This window comes from Protopterus annectens, chromosome 5.part0 (genome assembly GCF_019279795.1).
Source record: "Protopterus annectens isolate FY-2018-M chromosome 5.part0, PAN1.0, whole genome shotgun sequence".
In the NCBI taxonomy this organism is placed as follows: Eukaryota; Metazoa; Chordata; order Ceratodontiformes; family Protopteridae; genus Protopterus; species Protopterus annectens.
Genome location: NC_056735.1, coordinates 1253915137 through 1253937874, shown reverse-complemented (window position 1 = coordinate 1253937874; position 22738 = coordinate 1253915137). Strand labels below are relative to the sequence as shown.

At 40.2% G+C, this 22738-nt stretch overlaps 1 protein-coding gene across 1 annotated transcript in view; it reads left to right on the top strand.

Annotated features, from left to right (window-relative positions):
• Positions 1-465: 465 nt before the first annotated feature.
• Positions 466-22738, top strand: part of ALCAM (activated leukocyte cell adhesion molecule) — a gene marked incomplete in the record, with an annotated part of 1355533 nt that continues 1333260 nt past the window's right edge. Inside the window, 1 exon segment of the mRNA XM_044071096.1 lies at positions 466-1452. Coding sequence (XP_043927031.1) covers positions 1374-1452 — 79 coding nt within the window.

The following is a 22738-nucleotide window of genomic DNA, read 5'->3' as shown; positions in this document are numbered from 1 at the left end:
AATAATACAGGGCAATGAGTTCAGCTTCAGTACCGTTTTTACGAGCAGTCCCGCATTCGAAATAATTCTGCTACCGCAACCACACACCAAAACAATGTGGAACGTCGTCATCTTGTGGTACACGCAGATCAAGCTAGACTTTGGAATGGCTCAAATGTTTTAAACCAAACATTTACACATATAGTATACTCAATGAATGCGGTTATTATTCTTTGTAGGAAGTCAATATTCATTTAAAAATGAACTCCCATTTAAGTGTGAACGTAATTAATATATATTCTTTCTTATCCGTAAAAAAACACATTTTGCAATTGTATATTTTTATACATGAAAAAACGAAAAACAGAACGAACACAACGAGGAAAAATACGCCAAAGTGGAACCAACAAATAACGCTAGTCGAAGAATAAATCCAAAATGCTTTACTGTTTGTTAGCGCTTTCATGCAATGAGATACATGCACTTCTTCAGACCCAGAATTTTTCATATTTTTATACAGACAGACTCTTAACACAGACAAGATCAACAAAATGACTTGGAAGTCTTTTAACTTTCCGTTCTCATCGCAAACACAACGAAAGAGAAACAGAAGATGCCATTAACAGTTTGAAGACCGTTTTATTTGGAAGAGAGTTCAAGGAAACTGGCAGGGGAAACAGTTTATAGGCAGAGAATAAGCTGGCACCATATTAAAAAAGTGATACTGGCAGAACGAATCTCAAGTGACTTGTTACCGTAAACTAGACAAAGCAGACCAAATCCTTTTGTACATGGCTACTTGCTTACTTTTTCATTTAGAAGAAAACGTGGAAATCCTCTGGAACCTTCTAAAACAGAGCAAAGTAAATATCAGTGCCGCCTTCTACTTTTTGCTGGTGGCAGACATGAAGCCCGTCTAAATTGGGAGTGTGATCTTGCTCGGCAGACCGGTTCGGATCCCACCCCCGCCTCCAGCGGCGGTGCAGGGCGTGTCTGGGGTAGCCTCGGCGGGGCTGGTACTCCATTCGAAGAGACAGTAGGCTGTAACACCAGTCACGGAGTCACCTGCCGCTACTGGTTAGCTGTTGGTCTCTGCTCTAAAACCCAGTGTCGACAAGGTGGTATCTGACTCAAAGCTAAATAACTTTATAACCCAACAAAAAATTACACTTTTATTGCGTGTACCACAAGATGACGACGAATCAGTAAGGGTGACAGATTTACAGAAAGGTGTATTCAAGGAGGTTGGCTGTTTCTACCAACGGGTTTTTCTACTTGGACATTTGTCTGCTGATTTGTGCATTCGTACAGGTCGTATTGTTTGTAGTTAACGAGTATCTGCTACTGTTTACGAAAACACCAACGGCAGGCAGGTGCACTATAGGGTTTTGGACATGATGACACCCAACTCAACCGGCTTTCAGACGCTCTGTTTCCTCACTTTGTTGTGTTGTGGAATCCTGTCAGGACAAGGTAAGTGACCTATTGCCTTTGGGTGCTCTTTGGTTTGAATGGGTTTGATTGGGGAGAGTAATACAACAGTCTAGCCACCGGCAACTGAGACCGACCTAAGAAATGGGTATTTAGAACGATGGTTTTGGGTTTATTAATATGGAATGCCCATATCGTCAAGAAGCAGAACATTTTTCAGATCCGCTTTGTGTGTGTGTGTGTGTGTGTGTGTGTGTGTGTGTGTGTGTGTGTGTGTGTTACTGACTATATTTATTTATTTATTTAAATTTGTTGACCGGGAGTGTCCGACTGGACGTGGGTCCATTTTCAGCGGAGGCCCGGGGAGAAAAGCTCCACAGTAAAATAAACAGACAGTAGTTACATTGGATTACATAGTGATTAACAATTTAACATAGAAATTACTTACAACATATTTACAGATGAAGAACATAGTACATCAGTAGACAACTAGAATCTTTATCTGTGAAGTACATAACAGGCATTAACAAATGTAACAATGAGAAGTTCCTGCTGTATAATAGGTACTAGGCTTATGAGCGTCTGAGCTTGCTATCGTCAAGGTAGTTAGTGGAGGTGAAAGAAAGGTAGTAGTTGGATGGGGTGGATGATATTAGAGTGGGAGTTGCAAGGGCATAGCCAGCATGTTTTTAGGTGCGCTTTTAATAAAGTTTTGAAGTTGGTGCATGATGGTACGGAGGTAATTGTGGGTGGGAGTGAGTTCCATAATTTGGCTATGGCGCAAGAGAATAGTGCTTCACCAGCAGAGTTATTGACTTTAGTGATCTGCAAGTGATGTTTGCTGCTGGATCTTAGTGGTTGGAGTAGATTCTGGAGGGATGGGACATTTAGTGGATGGTTTACTAGTTTGTGGGTGAGTGAGAGTTGATACCACTGAAGGAGGTGAGGGAGTTCAAGCCAGCCCAGTTCAGCAAGTGAGAGACAGTGGTGACTACGGTAGGATGCCCCTGTGGCGAATTTTGCGATTTTGTTGTAGCAGGTCTCTAGCTTGTTTAGATCACATTGCCTATATATTTCCGGGTTAGCATTTAGTCGCTTTTTGTTTTTCTCTCTGTGTTTGTGTATCTAAATACACAATTTTAAAAAGCTTGACTTCTCATTTTCCAAGAATATATATAAGGGGTGTAACTCCTGAGGCATTGTTAATTGGTGTCAGCATTTCACGGAGTATGCCTCTCCCGAATAAGCCGTGCAGCTACTGAAATTTCCCCAACCCCCTGACCTAGGCTAGTTAGACTAAAGTTATGCTGCTACCTTGTGTACCCAAAGTTGGTAATTCCGATTGCCGCATTTGGATTGCACTTGCATAAGTTCATTTTTTTTTGTTTGTCCTCCCCCCCCCCTTGTGGTTCTGTGCATGTGCTGCAGTCCTGTCAATCCTCTAGAAACAACATAGCTTTTGGCAACATGAAAAGTTGTTTTTCTAGTTGCTCTTTAGGAAGGTGAAACTTGTGCCGAGTGCCTGCCGCTAGCAGTGGGGTGGGGGTGGTCTGGTTGTACCTGGTTCTAATAATAGATGGCAGCAGCTTGAGCCCATTTTAGTAGGTAGCCCGCCAGTAGGTAAGGCGCTCATTTGGTCACCGAGCCCGGCTTCCCAAAACTGTCCTCATAAGGTCAGCATCATTCCTGCCTTGGTCTTGTGAGTAGTACATGTGTTACAGGGCATCTGGAAAGGCTACCGCGCTTGTCCTAGCAGTCCGTGCTGGTACTCAGCTGTACCAAGTCTTATAGGCTATGGGGAGCTTATGTGAGGCTTTGCTCTATAAATCCTGGCCGCCCCTTGTACTTCATTATTTCTCTTGGGGAGAATGCTGGCTTGAGAAAAGATTGCAGCGCATTGAAAATTATGTCTGTATGGTAAACGATGCCAGGCTGCTAAGGCTGTGGATTGTAAGTCAGGCGTAGTTATAAGAGTTAGGTTAAAATATATTTTACATGGATACTGCAGTTTAGAAATGTTTGATGAGCAGGTTATACGATTGGCGAAGGACGCTCATGGGATATATGTGCACATTTTTGCCATCTTCTGGTGTGGACCCATTTCCACAATGAATACTACTGCAATATTTTTAGTGAATGACCATATACTTTGCTTGTAGGCGTGTAATTCGTGGAAGAAGAGCGGGTGGAGATGGATGCGGTATAGCTTTGAGGCGAGGTCAATTAATGGGGGGGGGGATACATTAGCATCTGTGAGAACTAATCTTAAACTGGCACATCCTTGGGTTGTACAGATTAAAAACTTCAAAATAAATTAATGATTTTCTTTTCAGAAGGTTGTCCAAAACCAAAAAGTTATTTTATCATTCGTTTGGTTGCATCTGTAAGATCAGTTTATCCATGGCTATAGCTTCATTTACCTCTGCTAAATGTCATTTTAATTAAACGCTTTTTCAAGCTTCAAGATGCATTTATTTTTTTATTTATTTATTTTGCGGCACGTACTTCTCTCCAAATAGTAGACATTATTTTAAACTAAGAGCTATGGGGGGAGCTATGGGGGGGGGACTCCTGACATCACAAGTGCCTTTTGTGTATGATTCACTGATTGAAAGGCACCTACCCCAGATACGATTGACAACAGCGATGTCATCATGATGCACACTTTCCATAATCTTCATTTTGCAAAAGACACCTGTATTGTAACAGACACACACACAGTGTTTTTTGTGCCTCCTGCCATATCGCTCAACTGTTTCGAATTTCGCACGATCTCTGGATTTCTGTATCATATTTGTGGTCTTTTCTTTGTAAAAATGTGTAGTTTTCTGGCAAATCATTAAGGACTGCAGTAGCTAAATAATGACAAGACATTTGATTTTCGGGCTTTGTATCCTTCAGGAATTGCACGCTCCTGCAATCAATGTATGTTGTTCTAGCAGCTTTCTAACCTTGAAAGATTTCACTTATGTCCCTGATCTTGCCTCTTTGTCCAGAATGTTGAACAAAGAAATGAGAGGTATGCCTCCCATTGCAACAAAGTATGATTCACAAGTTCAGTTCATGTCTTAGCTTACTAATGTTAAGATTTTTTTTCTGCTAAAACAATAATAAAAGTATCTGTGTTTTGACTCCCTTATATTGTTGTATAATTTTAGTTTGTGTTAATTGTAGACCTTTATTTTTTCCTAACTTAAAGGGAACATACTGTTGAGACTGTAAACGGAATTGTGGGTCAGTTTAACCTGCTGCTGCTTTGTTGTAAAGTATAGAACTGCACCTCGTGTTTTTGAAGGTTAGTGAAAATAAAGTAAGAACTAGTTAGGTCTCTTTTTTTCCTCTGTCAAGCAGAGGAAGTAAAACAACTCTTCCCAGGTCTGTACCCTTGCAGGGAGTCTGAAATCTGGTAGAATAAATTATCTAATGTGTCATGATTGTGGATTGGTAGTCAAAAATCTGTGTTTCTTCACTGGCTGTAAAAGTAGTAGATACTTGGGTATGTGTTTAATGATTTGCATTTTATGATGATTGTCATGCATTTTTATTTATTCCTTATTTCCTTTAATGATATGGTCATTCTAACAGGAAGTTTCCATTAAAATGCATTTTTAATTATGCTAACACTGACTGGTGCTGGTAACTGGTTTGTGTTTGTGCTGTTCATTGAGGCTTTTTGACTACATATTTTCCTTGTAGGGTGGGGATGATATTTAGGATACAAGTATTGGGGGTAAAGTAGATATTGTTGAAAGAAGGGTATGTTGTTAAGGGATGTGGTTGTTCAGGCTGTTCAATGGAGAAGAAAGGGTCGAGACAGAACAGGACAAAGATAGTTTTGCTAAATGAGAAGAATAAATTCAAGGTAAGATGGGCTTGGTTGTTTTAACACAAATGTGGAGAAAGCTGATATTATTAAGCCCGCAACATATTGCAGTCTTTTTGTGTGTGCGCACAGGCACACATGCCGCACTCATTTTAGCTGTGAAAAGTGGCAGAGTAAGGTTCTTAAGTATCTGAAAAAGAATTATAGCTGACTTCCCAAGTAAGGAAAATGTGGTTGTGAAAAGCCACCATATAGGGACAATGTTAGGAAGAGGCAGTATACTTGGGAATGGGATCCCAGAAGGAATCATAAAAACAGGAGTAACAGAACAGTGATTGCAGATGAAAGTGGTGGTCATGAGCAGAATGTGTGATGCAGGTAAGGCAGACTAGCAAAGTTTACTTTAAGTACCCCACAGGATGTACAGTACCAAAGTCTCATCATTTGCACCCTGCACCACAGTTCACAGCCCAATGGGGGTGTTATGATGAATATTAAAAACCAGGCATGTATGATATGTATTTTAAAAAAGCAAGCACAGAAAGAAAGCAATGAAATGAAAACTGAAGTTGACCTATAAAATCAAACTAGCTTCTTTCTAAAATAAAAATGAAACAGATTTTATTTATATATGCATTTTTATTTTATATTTGGATGTGCAGAACATATTTCTGCTACAAGACAAGCATAATGTCGGTCAGGATGCTGCCCCCCCCCCCCCACATCTCCCCAAAGAGTAAAAGACTATGAAAATACAGTAGAAGCACACCATCCATCAGGGGGCTGTTGCCTTCTGCATTCCCCACCATAAATACAAAACCATCTGTTGTAAATATAATTTTCAGAGCCTTGTATTCCTATGGCAGGAAGATGGCAGCCCCGATGTATGTTACATCTCAAGAGTTTTCTGAGCAAATGTAAAATATGCCATCCGTGCATGTAAACAACCTGTAAACCAAATGTTAAGTGCAATGTTTTTAGCAGATATTTATTCACTATAACTTGCATTCTGTTCTCGTTGAATGTGGGCATTACCTGTACTTATTTTTATGTAGAATCCTGTGAATGCAAAATTGCTGTTTATTACAACACAAGAAAGTTTGAATTGATGTCCTACTTGTTTGTTTCTCCATCATAAGAGCAAATATCCCTAGTTGTTATAATTCTTTAGCAAAATTAGCTTAAAGTTCACTGAATTTGCCAGTCTCGCTTTGCCACTCATTCAAAGCTATGCCCAAACCTCAACAGAAACAGTGTGTAGAGCTTAAAATAAATTATGCTGACAGAACTACCTAAAGAAGACTTGGACTCAAGGTTTGATAGAGGCTCAGGCAAAACCCTAGGGTCAGTTACACACACACACACACACACACACACACACACACACACACACACACACACACACACACAAAGTATTCCATCAAAGCATCAGAATTGTAGGAAAAGGCTAGCAATTAAGTGTAGTCATAAAACACTCTTCAATTGTAGTACAGTTTTGTTTTGTGTAGCAAATCTTGAGTTGTAATATGGGGGAAATGCGGATTAAAGGTATCTCATCAGTGAGGACAGTGGGTGTAGTTAGTGTGTGTATGGTGGTTGGGGTGTTTTGGATTACATGTCTACATTTACATGTAGATGCAGATCTGTTGAGTGTTATCTTCTGCAGGTGTGTGTGCGCATTTGTCTGCACTCTATTTTTTTAAAACTGTAGTGAAATGAGACCTTTGTTATCTGTTTGGCATAACTTTGGGAAAGTGAAATGAAGAGATACTGCAAAGTAAACTCAGAAATCAGTTACATGGATAAGTTTAATAGTATCTAGAGAATGACAGTTTTATAATATTGAGGCTTTATGCACCTGTTGAGTCAATTTGTATAGGTGTTTGTGATGTAAATAAAGCAGTCATTGTCTGCTGGAATAGACCGGTATTTGAAAGGGAGAAATAAGTTAGACTAAGGGTGGAGAAGAGGGAGGCAATTTTTTTCTGGTTTATATGGGATGAGAGAGGGGAGAATGAGTACATTTCATATGTATAAGGGCTTATCCAAGAGAACACAGCTGAAATTCTGTCGGCAAATATTCTACTTGTGATTATCTTAGATATTCTGTTTTGCATACTGGGGCCTGAGGCAGGCTGTGGTGATCTTGAGGGAGCATGTGTAAAATAATAGTCTGAACTGTCAGAGTTAAAGCATTTGATCCCAGAGCAGTTTTATTTTGCTTTTTGAAGTGGTGGTAGAGTGCTGCAGAGTTTGCACACTTCTCTGTCATCATCAGCTGCAGCTTGCACTGCACTTTTGCACGACTGTGGTCTAGTAGTCCATATCAGCAGGAACATGTGCACTGGTAGTAACTGTCCCCCAAAAAAGAGAAGAATGGGATCAGTCCTAGGGTTTGTAGGGGGACAGAGAAAGAAGCTTGTTGCTTGTAAAGTGTTGCCTCTTAAAATGAAATAAATGAGGGTTTAGGGGAAGTGAAATGCCTAAGAGAAATTAACAGCATTGAGAACTACTTTTTTTGGGAGGATATGTTCAAAAAGAAAGGCATGTAAGTGGGAGAGTAACAGGAAGATTTAAGTAGTGTGATTAGGAATGGGATTTATGTGCAGAAGTTTTGGGATGCATGGAAATTAACTTTCTGATAATGTTGTGGAACCAGAAAGTACTGAATTTGAGAATGGATAGGGAAGCCGCAAAGTGGTTTTTGTAGGAGAAAGCAGGAGGTTGATTAGTCAGTAAATGTAATTTTTCTTGAAGCACAAAAACGGTGCAGAATAGGTGAATTTAATTTATTAATCTGCAGTATTTTTGTTTGTGACATTTTGGTGACAAAAATAGCCCCACTGTGGTCAGTGGCTTTATATATATCCTAGGATATGACTTCATCTTGGATCCTACAGTTGAGTTTTTGTAGTGTTTGTCATCACATTACCCTCTTTTACAGTGTCGGATGTCCAAGACTAAAACTTTCTGAGTAAGTACACTCCCTCAAAAATGTCAGTATGGTGAGTGCAGTAAGCATTCAGAATGAGTGTATGTAGCCCCCAGCACTGCTGACTGGGTAGGGGAGAGCCATAGGAAGACACTTTAGGAGATTTACTTGACCTTCGAGGACACCAGATGACACTTGTGTACAGGCTGTACTAATTCAGTTATTTGATACAAGTTTCATTGTTAATCTGATTAGTTAATCTGGATTTGCAGCATTATTTTTTATCATTGAGATGCTGTTTAGTTTGTTTTCTGGTGTCACACTGCAGTCATTGGATGATATGATTACTTTATTTTTCTACAAATGTGTTCAGATATAAAGTGCAACATTATTTTTTTGTAAATTCTATTTCCCTTTGTTTCATATGAAAATGAAATAGTTAGTGCAACTAGGCTGCTGGGTGCTAGGGATTGCAAGTGGAAGAAATCTTTTACTCCTAAAAACTGATTATGCGCCTATTTTTACTAGTGCATTTGTCTGAACAACCCTGCAAAAGTGAACCAGTGAGATTTGTGCATTGTAACTCCTGCCATTCATAGACATTGTGTACATTAGCAAATTTTAACCAGGTACCTATTAAGAAGAGTTCCACTTTCTTACTATCTTAATCCACTGCGCTACGTCCAGACAGAACTTTTTCTTAATAAAACTCTACTATTAATTTTCCTTCCTTCTCAGTCTGTACAAGTCACAAAAATAAAGATGGTGTTACTTTACAGTTAACCCCACTCCCCAGTATGTTAAGTATGGAACTACTCCCTACAAGACAAAATGAGATGTATTCAGTATGAAAACATTAAAGACAAACCATTTTTATCAGCTACAAAGGACAGCTTACAAAATTGTAGTATTACAGAAGGTAGTAAAATAAGCCCCTATCACATGATGCACTTTATCTCAAAAAAATGAAAAAATATTGACAAACCACTTCATTTTTGAAAATGATTGAAATCACACCTGCCAGTTAAAAATAAATGCAACTGCTTAAGAGATTTGAGATAAGATACTAGCTATTTATTCAAACTATGTATCAGCTTAAAATTTGTTTTATGTGCTATGAAAATAATTCCACTTTTTTAAATCTGTTGCTGTAAAACACTGGACATTTTGTTTCTAGGTAAGGTATATTCTACTTTATATACTATATTATGAAAGCTATATTGTATATGTACTGCATTATAGGAGTAACTTTAACTCTGTATTTACAATGTATGTCATTTGCCTGATGGCATTGGTCCTAGCTGAAAAATGGTCCTTTTGTTAGGATCATTTCACTTATCTGCTTAAGACATGAAACAAAATAAGAGAAGCCTTTCTATAACTTTTTCGTAGAATTTTTAGAAAAAAAGGCACTCTGAATTCAGAGCTGTTGCCTACATGTGACCTCCCTTTTGTGTATTTTTCCATGGTAGTGTTTCAGAAATGATGCTAGGTTGTAGCCTTAATATGTCTTTCTATAAAGAGGATGGAAGATCCTACATATGTCAATCCTATACTAAAATGAGGCTCATAGTATTGAATTTACAAATACCAACTATTCATGTTCTGTAGCATGTTATGTAAATTAATTCCTGAATGGGTAATAGAATTGTGTGTTTACACTGAAAATAAACTGAAAAATGTTAACATTTCCTAATATAGCTACATAGATTTTCTAAAAAAAAAAAATGAATGTGATACATTAATTTAAAGAAAAATCTTTTGCTGTCATGGTTGACTATGAAGAGTTCTAAAGTCTGCATATGTGTAGTCTGAATTGCGTCTGGGTTGCAACGACATTTGTATAGAACAGAAGCTTTATGTCTGCAGTCTGATGCCATATTGTGCGTGTTCATTCACTTTGGAGATATTTTACTTTGTTTTATTTAGCTTAATGCTGAGGTGTCTTCACCTGGTGGCTGATAGAATTATCTGCTTAGGAATAGCAAGTTAATGTGAAGATGCTTCTGCTTGTCCGTGTAAGCTAGGGGCAGTACAGTAGTTAAATACTGTCATCCTTGTACACCTTTTAGAATTGTGAGGGGATAAAAAAACAGTTCCTGCTGGTTTCCCTGGGTTTCGTTACTGCACTGCTTTGTAAGGTGGTTCTTTCAAGTCTTCATGAAACTGTTATGTTAAAATACTTTGTTCATCATCTTAACGGAGATATTGTGCTAGATCGTGGGAAATGAGCAGTGTAGAATTAAGGAGTTTTATACATTCTGCATGTTATAAGGCATTCTTCAAGTGTACCACAAATACTTCTGCAGACTTTGTTTTAGGACACTGGTGTTTTGCAAAATGATGATTCTGATATACTGATTTTCATTTGCTGTATTGTTTATTAGAAACTGAAGCTCTATTAACGTACCTTGGCTTCTGGCATTCTCCAAATTAGTCTTTTAGCAAGTTAACTAAAATGAGTAATTTAAGAGCAGGCTGTTAAGAATAGAAGGTTATTTTCAAAATTGATCAGTGACTGTGATAGAATCAAGTATCATGAAGAAACACACACACAGATCTGCTATTGTTATACACCATCTAACCAGCTGAATTGTCTGGGGATTCTTTGCAGCATGTGGCCTTCATGGGTTGGTCTGACTGAGAGTCCTCTGTAGATAATTAAATCAGTTTGTGTAAAGTTTTACATCAGCTACCTCACATGACTTACTGTACTCTTTGTAGTACATGTGCATACATATACATATATGTTTATTTTAAGTCTGTATTTGTAGTAAAACTAATGATCTGATTTTTACAGTGTTAAAAAGTTTATGGCACTTTCATGCTGATGTGCCAACTTAACGTGCAAGCAACAAGAAAACAATATAGCACATTTGTAGATGCATTCCTTATGTTGCATCTGTTGTGCAAAATCACTGTGAATTGCACCAGACTTAAAATTATACAAATAGTTATCAACCACTATGTTTTGGTATGTCGGAGGAAAGTGGAGAACCCAGAGCGAACCCATACAGATATGTGGGACAACATGCAGTCTCCATTCAGACAGTCAGTGGAGGTAAGACTTCAACCCCAGACACTGAAACACCAATGTAGAGGCTTTATCCACTGAGCTACTGTACTGCTACTCCAAAACTCATAGGTGGGTTTCATGAAATTAATGTGTAAGCAATTGATGTCAGGTTGGAGGCTTATGCTTGCCTTCCAAGCCTTGTACAATTGGGGATTATGCCTCGTTAGGAGTTATGTATATTTAAGAGCTGTTCATTTTAATTTGCTTGCTAATTGAAGAGGCTCTTTTCCAGCCATGACCTAGACTACAAGGTTAAGAGCAAACTGTGTTCTTGCATGTACTTCCAATGTATTGTAGTTAGTCAGCACATTCTTGGGTTATGGAGGGAAATCCAGGTACCTTGAGAAAACCAACAAACTCATGGTGTGATCGTGGAAACTCAGTAGACAGTGGCTTGGAGGTCTTACTGCACTGCCATGAAAATGGCACCGTTTCCCCAGTGAGACCTTTGAGATAATCAGATAGGGGGTTGTTCCAAGGATTTACCTGGCAATATATGGGAGGCTTTTGTTTGCCTTTTTTGATTTCTGCTGTCTAGAACTGTCCCAAGTCCTCCTTTACTTTCCTCACTTTCATTCAGCCCTGATTAGGTCACATCAGCAAACTCCAAAACTAAACACCAGATACATGGACTGTGACTTCATTCTAGGGTGGATCATCATGCAACCCAACCCCTACAATAAATTTCTTTAGTCTGTCCACAAGATGTGTACCTAAAGCTTGGATGGATGTCACATTTGTACTTCTTTAAAAGGGCTGCTGCGTGAATTACAATGGTAATTGTAGTCCTATTAGTCTTACTTTATCAATTAAGCCATGGAATGTATTATTTCTGAACTAATTAAGTGATGTAGGCAAACTCCAAAATCTTGATCCTAAATGGTTTGTATTTGTTAAATACAGTTCCGGGTCTACTCAACCTAGACGATTTCTACTTTGACTTTCCCATAATGTTTGTTCATAGGTTCATAGGTAGGTTCATAGGTTCATACTAGGCTATCTGCCCTAGGGCATTTATAAGCCTAGCCAGAGTGTGTGTGGCTTTCACCACCCCTTAGGATGAGAATACTATACCCATTAGTTTGCTGTGCCTCTGTCCAGCAGTGATACAGAGATGATTCCCGGGGTAAACCTACGATCTCCCATCCACTCGTCAAGATTTCTCTTGAACAGAGTCAGTGAGGGGCTCTGCCTCACATGGACTGGGATTCTGTTCCATAGTGTAGGGAGTCTCTGGGTGATGAATCTGCCCCTCTAGCACGTCCTATTTATATCCGTGTTGAGGTTTGTCTCTTGCTCTCGTGGCTCTGGTGGATTTGGATTTTTTGAGGTGGAGCATGTCCATTAATTCCGGGTTGAACATGGCCTTGTATGTCAGGCACAGATCACCTCTGAGCAGACGGTATGCGACTGAATAGAGCTGGAGTTTCTTCAGTCGGGCATCGTATGACATATGTTTGAGCCCCTTTATCCTTTTGGTGAGGAACTTTTGGGGTCTTTCCAACTGCTGCAGGTGTCGGGTAAGGTACATTCTGAATGGGGCGTTGTACTCAATCATTGGTCTGATAAGTGAAGAGTACAGGGGTACAATGACCTCTCCTAATCTGGATGTGAATCCCTTCATGATCAGGTGGGCAATGTAGAAGGTCTTCCTAACCACTTTGGCAATGTGAGTGTCAAAAGAGAAGTTACTGTCAACTTGGGTCCCCAGGTCCCTGATAACTTCTTCCGTGTTTAATGGATTACCACCTATGTGGTAATTAGGGGTACCTTGTTTTTCCCAAAGGGTATGACTATACATTTTTTGGCATTTAGCTTAAGGCCATGGCTCTGGCACCAGTTATCCATTTCTATGAGACCTTTCTGGAGGATGTCTGTGTCTGATGGAGTGTCAATTATGGTGCCCAGTTTGCAGTCATCTGCAAATTTTGTCAGCCACAATCCCACTATGTTTGCCTGCACTTCAGAAAAATAAATGCCGAACAAGAGGGGCCCAGGACTGAGCCCTGTGGGACACCGCTCGTGATCGGCTTAGACTCTGACATGGCACCAGCAACTCTAACCCTGTGTGTTCTGTCCTTGAGCCAGTTTGCAACCCATCTTGTGACATATGGGTTTACATCTAAGCTGGTGAGCTTTTCTATGATGCCCAAGTGGGGTATTGTGTCGAATGCTTTTGCTAGGTCAAGGTAGGCTGTGTGAACTGCCTTACCCTCATCAATGGCCTTAGTGACTGTTTCAAAAGTCGACCAAGTTCAAGAGGCAGGATCTGCCCTTGACAAAGCCAAATTGGGTAGGATCCAGTGTCTGTAGGTCCCCAATGTCTTTATTTATGAGTTCCATTATGATCCTCTCCATAGCTTTGCAGACAAGGCTCGTCAAGCTTATGGGGCGGTAATTTCCAGGGTCCGTAGAAGCACCGCCTTTGTGGAGTGGGACCACAGTTGCCGTCGCCATTCTTTGGGTATGTATCCTGTAGTAAGGCTAAGATTAAACAGCAGCCTTATGTGTGGGTTTAGTTCCTCATTGAGTTCGTGTAGCACACAGCCGGGGACACCGTCCGGTCCCATTGATGCTGTGTTTTTTGCTTTAGAGAGAGCAGCTCTCACCTGGGCATCTGAGATGTTTGGGAGGCTAGACTCTGGTGGGATAGATATTTCTCCTTTTGGGGGAGGGAGAAATTTGCACTGAACCTGTCTGCCAGTATGTTGGCAATGTCTGTGGGTTCAGTGATTTTTTTATCATTTTGGACTAATTCTGAGCATATCTGGGAGTTTCCACCCAGGTTTCTAACATAGCTAAAGAAGGCTTTATGATTGTCTTTTGTGTCATTAGCGATTTTTCTCTCAAAGTTGGCCTTGGATGATTTTATGAGTGATCGTAGTTTTTGCTAGTATTGATCAGAGATGCCTTCCCTTTTAGGGATTTTGCTCTGTCATGTAGTAGCTTTCTCCTCTTGTTGTAGAGTTTGTTTATGGCTGGAGTCCACCAGACCGGGCGCCTGCCTTTGGTGGAAAGGGTCTTTATTTTATTAGGGATTGCTTGATCCATACATTCCTGGAGGTGCTCGTAGAAGGCATTTGTAAGGGTTTCAGCAGCGTGGGTTGTGGTTTCCACTGGCTCGGGGGCCTTGAAGGATACCATTCCAGTCTTAAGAAGTGTGAAGTTTGCTTTTGAGAAGTTCTTCACTGTGGTCTTTTGCTGGGGGTGGGGGCGGGATGTGGATCTCCAGTGAGATTAATTTATGGTCTGATCTCACCAATGAGGGATATACTTCCGGTGTGGAGCATTTTGTCCCCATATTTGTGATGATCAGGTCTAGTATATTTTCTCCTCTTGTGGGAATGGTGACTAGTTGTTCCATAGCATTTGAGTTTATGAACTCAAGGAACCTTTGGGCTAGGGTGTTGGGGCTTGAGTAATGTTCCCAGTCTATGTTTGGGTAGTTGAAGTCACCCAATATGATGGTGTTTGGAGAGACATTCATACTCTCCAGTGTCTTCAGGAAGGCTGTGTGGGTTTCCTGAGTTTGGGAAGGTGGTCTGTAGCATGTTACAAACCGTAGGGCAGTTTTACCTATGGTTAATTGCACCTGGATGGTCTCCGATGCTTCGTGCGTTGCCACTAACCTGGAGGTGTGGGTATCCTTTATGAATATGGATACTCCCCCTCCTTTTGTGGTTCGGTCCGGATTTTGGGGCCGGAACGCATGATATGAGGTATAACCTGATAGTGCTGGGGTGCTCTCAGGAGCCTTGAACCAGGTTTCAGTCACAGCACAGACATCGATGTTCTCCATACTGAGGAGGGCTTCGAGGGCGTGCATCTTGAGGTTTAGACTTCTGGCATTGAGCAGTATTACCCTCAGTTTTTCTCCATTTTTGTTTTCTAGGGCGGTAGGTTTGTCATTCCCTACATAGTTCATAGTTCATAGTTTAGTACTAAGCTAACTGCCCTTGCGAGCCATTTTAAGCTTAGCCAATTATCCCTTGTGAGACTCAAACCCTGCACCTTGTGTTTGTAAGGCAAACACCTTAGCCATTAAGCCACCCTCCCAACCTATGTATCTTATACAGACCCATTGTGTTGATGTCAAACCTAATTGTTTTACTGACAGACCTCACATTGTTAAGGTAGAGAGTATCTCCTATGCCTCAAGATGCCACTGTTACTATTCTATAAAGGCTCATTCTTGAAGAGTTCTTGTTTTAGTATTCACTTCTCCAAAGTGAAAGTTGGTATCCAAAGTCTCTGGTTAACTAAGTTTGAGGATATTTTCAAATTAAGTGTATTAGTCTTTTTCCCTTCATGATACCCATATTCTCCACCAGCAAGTCCTGAATCATACCAGTGCCATGTCAGCCATAGACTCTTCTTAAATGCCAAGAAGTCCAGCTCCTGACCCTCATCGTATCACTGGCAGCCTCCTGAAAACAGACTTTTAGAGACTTTAGTTCCTGCATAGACACTGACTGACTTCTTTTTCGACCACTATGCTTGGGTTGTTGGGAAGTCCTTCTGCTTCACATAGCTTATCTGCCAGAGCTTCACTTCTAGGTTGAAGGATGTCTTTGTCCCGCTTTACTGCTCTTTTATTCAACCCATCTTCAAATGCAGTGCTAACTTTGTAGTGTGCCTGTCTGAACACCTTGTTCAGCTTGAGTGACTGCAAGGATTGCTAAGTGAAAACTCTGTATGGGGTATGTCTGTGATACTGTGTTAACTCTGCGCGGGGTATGTCTGTGATACTGTGTTAACTCTGCGTGGGGTATGTCTGTGATACTGTGTTAACTCTGCGCGGGGTATGTCTGTGATACTGTGTTAACTCTGCGCGGGGTATGTCTGTGATACTGTGTTAACTCTGCGGGGTATGTCTGTGATACTGTGTTAACTCTGCGTGGGGTATGTCTGTGATACTGTGTTAACTCTGCGGGGTATGTCTGTGATACTGTGTTAACTCTGCGCGGGGTATGTCTGTGATACTGTGTTAACTCTGCGCGGGGTATGTCTGTGATACTGTGTTAACTCTGCGCGGGGTATGTCTGTGATACTGTGTTAACTCTGCGCGGGGTATGTCTGTGATACTGTGTTAACTCTGCTGGGTATGTCTGTGATACTGTGTTAACTCTGCGTGGGGTATGTCTGTGATACTGTGTTAACTCTGCGCGGGGTATGTCTGTGATACTGTGTTTAATTAATTAGCCCCTTTTTATCATTTTCTATGAGAGATCGGGGTGTCATATATCAACTGTCATCATCTCTTTTGTTTGAATGCCATTCTCCTACTTTCCTAAACAGCCTTGCCTGACTGCCACAGGCCTTCTCTCATGCAATTCATACATCTCTTCCCTGGCCATCCTCATTCCTCCTTGCTGTATTCTTGTCTTTCTCACATCTTCTTCACCAGGTTGTCTTCTGCCTTCCTGCAAATATGACTGAACCACCATAATATGTTCTCTTTGATCTTCTCTGTAGTTGGAGCTACTTTAGCCCTTTTTTTTTCTTCTGGCCCATTGTGTGCATCCTACCACCTGTCTCAGGGATGTCTTCATTAAATCTTGCTTCCTCAACTACTCTGCCTTTACTGCCCAGGTTTCTGTACCATACAGTAGAACTGGTTGTACCAGTCTTGTACACCTTTGTCTTCAGTTTCTTTGGCATTCTTCTGACACACACTACCCCTGGCTTCTCTGATTCTGGCTATGACCTACTCATTCATGCTTCCCTTCTCCTTGACCTCCCCTCCCATATACTTGAAACTGATAATGTGTTCCACTACTTTCCCTGCTATCTCATTTTCCGACTTCTTCTGATTCTCCCCATTTACTGCCATGACAATTGTTTTATCTGTACTCAGTTTCATCTCATGTGCCTTCAGTTTTGCATTCTATTCCCCTATCCTTTGACGTTCTTACTTGGGAGTCTGCATGTAATGCTTCATCATTTGTGTATAGTAGCTGTGTTGATCTGTCCCCTCCAACTTGTTTGCTAATGTGGTCCATCGCCAGTATGAACAACAATGGGCTTGCAGCTGAACTCTGAACACCCACTCTCACTGAGAACATGTTTGTGTGTCTGAACACTGTTTGTTTGGTCCTTGTACATAGTCTGCAGTAACTTCACTATTGTTTCCCTAACTTCGAACCATGGTAGGACAGCTTTCTTAGGACCTTGTCATATGCTTTCTCCAAGTTTAATAGTGCCCAGTCTTCATCTCTAGTTTCTTCTCAACTATTTCACTACAAACATCAGGTGAGTTCTGCTGCATCATGATCTGAATCTGAACTGCTCATCTCCCATCCTACTTTCTACTTCTCTGCGTATTTGTTTAGCAATCACCCTCTTCAACACTTTTTCTGAAGTTTCACAGGAGTTTGATATTTCTTCCTGCCCACAGTTGTGAATGTTCCCTTTGTTGTTGTACGCAAACACTTTCTTTCCATACTGCTTTCTTCCCTAATTCATCCAACATCTTGATCATGTCTGCTGTAATCTCATCTGTGCCTGCTGCTTCCCCCATTTCATTTTCAGTACTGTTGTTCTTGCTTCTTCTAGGGTTGGCTGTTCCTGTTTCATTGTAGGCCATGTCTGGGGCAGTACACCTTCTGTGGGGTTTTCATCATTCAGAAACCACTATCTACTCCTTCCTCTGCCTTTGATGTCCTGGGACCTGGTGAGCAGGTTATTCCTGGCAAACCTTTAAGAAAAGTTTCTCTCTTTTATTCTCTTTCTTTCCATCTGATAGGCATGGGAAAACAGATGGCCTAGAGTGAGAACTGTCTTTGATTAGTTTTTTCTACCATCTGGTGAGTCACTTTCCAGTTGGTAGAGTGCCTGTCAGAGATTTACACCTCAGCCTGACCATGTAACATTAGGTCATTGCTTACTCAGTTGCAACAGTGTGCGGTGTGCCAGTGTGATTGTTTGTTTTTGTTCATGCCCTGTATTAACAGTCACCACTGAGCATTGTTGGAGTCAGAAACAGCAGATTATAAATAGTTTGATTTGGTGTATGATGGCGGTTTCAAATTGGAATGATTGTAAGGATCAATGCCTCCCTTTAAGAACCCTTCTTAGACTGCTGGATTACTCTCTTCACATCTCTGTAATTTTCCCATTTCTATGTTTAATGCGTCTTCCATTATATTACAGATATAGCCACCCTGCCTCATCTGTGTCATATTCACCTCCTCTTCTATAGCTTCTAATGCTGTTCATAGGTGTTTACTAAGCTAATGACCACAAGGCCCTTTTTAAGCCTAGCCATTCATCCCAAATCTCTGACAAGTTCCGATACCCTTGATAAGTGTAAGGAGGGGTTTGGGAGATGTACCATTTGCAGGTTACCTGTGTCCATTAGAGACATAGGTGCCAAACCAGGGATTAATTTCCAGTTGTCCATATTGCACTTGAATTGGGTTAGGGAGGAACTCTGCTTCACATGGATGGGAAGCCTATTCCTTAGACGGGGTAATCTTAGGGATACATACCTATCTCTCCAGCAGGACCTATTTATATCACAGGCAAGGTTTAAGTCTTTAAAATGGGTAATTCTTGTACTGTTTGTTTTGAAGATATGCAGGAGGTCCATCAGAGTGGGGTCTGACAATGCCATGTATGGCAGGCATAGATTTCCCTCTCAAAAGCCTGTAGGCGACAGAATACTGGGAAAGGGCCTTGAGGCAGTCTGCATAGGACATTTTACTTGCACCCTGTATTCTTTTAGTGAGGAACCTCTGTGAACATTGGATATGTCTAGTTAGGTACATACCAAAGGGGCATTGTACTCAGTGATAGGTCTGATGAATGCTGAATATAGTGGAAAAATGACTTCCTTGGACTTGGATTGGATGCCTGACCTTTATTTCTAAGTTGTGCAATATAGAATGATATACTCACCAGTGTAGTCACATGATGGTCAAAGGCTAGATTACTATCTATGTGTGTCCCCAAGTCCCTGACTACTGGGTCAGCTCTAAGGGGTGTGTTGTCAATATGATAGTTATCAGAGATTAATGACTTCCCAAAGGATGCTATTATGCATTTCTTGGCATTTATTTTTAGTCCATGGCTCTGAAACCAGCTGTTTGTCTGTGTCAACCCCTCCTGTAGAACATTTGTGTCAGTGTGAGATTCAATGACTGCTCCAAATTTGCAATCATCTGCAAATTTAGTCAGTCAGAGACTACTGTTTTAGTATGTCATCCATACCTCTCAAGTGTACCTAATTATGTGGAATGTACCTCATTTGGGGTTTTAAAAAGTTCATGTTCCTCAAAGTTCCACATTGAAAGGATCTAAATTCAATTTCAGTGTAGGAATTTTTAACTGATATCCATGGTAAATAGAGAGGAATCATATTATGAAAAGATCTTTAATGAATTTGATGTCATCTGTAACAGCAGTTAGGAAATAGTGGAAGTTTATCAGGCCCATAGAGACTTTCTATGTAAATGTATTCAGCAGCTTTCATGACTCTAGGCCATCTGTCTTCCCATAAAAAAAAATCTTTATTTTTGTATTGCCCTCAGAATCCCTGAGGAATCACCCATACCCCACAAATGTAAATTTGTATGGACAATTCACTCTGATTGCTTCCCTTGCTGCTTAAGGATATCTGAAATATTTTCTATCCACAAACACTGTTTGCTGAATCTCTGCATGAATCTCTCTTTGGATCCTGTTTCTTGTTTGAATTCCCTACAAGACCAACACTTTTACAGCTATCTCTGATTTTAGATTTATTTCTTTGTAAACCTCTGAAATCATGTCAACATTTCCAGAAGTCATTTGTCTCTGGTTACAAAGAGATCTTCACAATTTGAAGTGTGTTGTACTCACCTTTTAGTCCTCAGCCTAGACAAGGGAGTGACTGTATATCTGAGAAGAGTTTTGAGGAATTCTTGGAAGGATCACTTATGCTTGTAGAGGAGTAGTGTTGACTTAGTACTTTGAAAGGCATGCATGTCATTACCTTTACCTGATTAAATGTGACAGTATGGCACTCTCATTAAATGTCTAATAATTCTTCATATTTTAAAGTGTTCTTGCACAGTAGTATAATTCTTTGCCAATATTATGGACTCCCTTTTTAGAACAGACCCTAAAACTGCTTTGTTGCTGCAGACCCTGGTAAGCTCAAAGTCTATTGTTTGCTAGCAAATAGACTTTAAAAATCTGATTTCTCTTGACATTGAGTTTGGCATTGCAGTTCTGCATATTTGTATACCACAGATCTGATGATTTTTGCAGAGATGTGGCTTGTACATTTAATTATAGGAGGAACTTGAATGGTTAATAGTTGAGATGGAATAGTCAGTCTGATGCTTGGTGCCCTAACAACCACTCTCCTCCAACCACCATAGTGACACACTCCTCTCCCATGCTGATTATAGCAGTGTAGGTTTGGCACCTGCCCTTTACCTATGTATCACATACTGTTACTTCTCATCCCATGACCACGTCTGTGTAATTAGTGAAGCTACAGGGTTTGCAGCCTCTGACCCAGAGCAGGATAATATAGCAGATGATGTACCTCTCAAGTGTACCTCATTACGGGGAACGTACCTCATTTGGGGGTTTAAAAAGTTCATGTTCCTCAAAGTTCCTTAATGTTCCACATTGAAAGACTCTGTCACACATTCAGTGTTAGGAATTTTTTAAGTGAAATCCGTGGTAAATAGAAACAAATCGTATTAATTCATTAAAAGATCTTCTTTATAAGTAAAACCAGCATATTTAACCATCCTATGGCCTTCCTAGTTGAAGTTGTTAATAAGCCATTAGTAGGTGTTTCACATTTTGCCCATTTGTTCCACATTATGAGGGCTAATGTTCCTCATTTTGGAGATGGAAGGTTGAGAGCTATGGCAGATGATGTGTCAGCATACAATCTCACTAGTCTCTAACTTTATAATGGAACTTGTTTTGTCAGATAGGTATATCGGGTACAGGCTACATTGAGCTAATGTAGCTCATCTTTAAGCAAGGTGTTCATAAAGGTTCACACCCTTGCTTGATTCATTCATGCACATCTGGATCTGTTATTGTATGTCAAAAGGAAATTTATTTAGAGTTTGCTGTTCTTGACTCCAGCAATCAATATATAAAACAGATTGACAAATGAATACAGGAAACAGCTATAAAATGTCAATGGAAGAATGTGTGCGGATTGTGAAGAGTATACAAGAAACTTCTGATCTAGGACTAAACTGCACGATGGCTTCACAGAAATGTGTTTAGGTTTTAACATTTCTGTTTTCTGAGCCTTGCAGAATGTTGTCTCATTTCAAGACCTTTTGTTCTAAAGTTATGTCACAGTTTCAGTGAGTAATGAGATTCGGTGCTCGTTACATACATTGTCTTTTCTTTTCCTGATCCTAATGGTACTAATGAAGACAAAAGTAAAACAAACAAGCATTTCTCACAGTTACAGGCCCCTTTTGTGTGCCTACCATGAGGGTATTTGTGTCCTTCACAGGAGATCCACACACAGATAATGCCATCACAGAATAATAGATAACAGATTTGCATACAATTTCACCAGCAAAGTCAAATACAATAGATACCACAGTTAAGCAAATATAGTGAAAAGTGGGGGTTGGAATGAATTAAGCAGTGAAGGAACAGTATCCTTTTAATACAATTGAAAACATTTTATGTAGTTCTTGGTGATTTAAAATTAAGAGAAGAAGAAAAGACACATGGCATGGAAACAAGTAGCTAAATGTAGGGCACATATAGATTAGGCAATATTGCTTGCAAAAATAAATGCCAGACGAGTAAGTAATACATGCTGATGCTTATTGGCTACTTTAAATATGTATTATATTTTTGTCCAGAACAGACTGTTAACAGCTTAGTCTTTACTCATGCACCTTTCTGTGATCTTTCTTTCTGTTTGGTTCAAGGTATCTGTAAGCCATAAGACACAAGAAGAGCTCTTAGAATGAATTTGCCTGCCCAATTTTGCACCACGACTAGGGGTATAAGAACATATTTCAGCTTTGAGTGTCTATATCATCAGATTTTAAGACAGCTGGAGAAAGCTTTTTTCACATTTTGCTAGTTTGTGTGTCCAGATTCCAATACAGATTCTGATACTGAGTATCCCACAAGTTTCTAGGAGTCTCCTGAAGGTCTTTCTGTGTGGAGCGGTGGCACAGATGCAACTTTAGGAAAAATCAGCATAGTTAACATCCTTCCATGATTTTCCAGGATTTATTTCTGGGCTGGTTGTAACTGTGTTTATTTAAACCTTCCCATTTTGCAGAGGCTAGTACAGGGCACACCTGTTGTAGGCAAAGCTTGTACCTTGATGATGTGCATTATTAAGGGTGCCATGTGTTTGTATGTAATTTTCTGCACTGACCATTTGTCATTGTCATTACTGTTAGTCTGTATAGTCTCTGTGGGGATTTTTTTTAATTGTATGATATGCATACTGTAATGTCTGACATTAAGGACTCTCCTTGATTAGTCCTGTGTTGGTTCACCT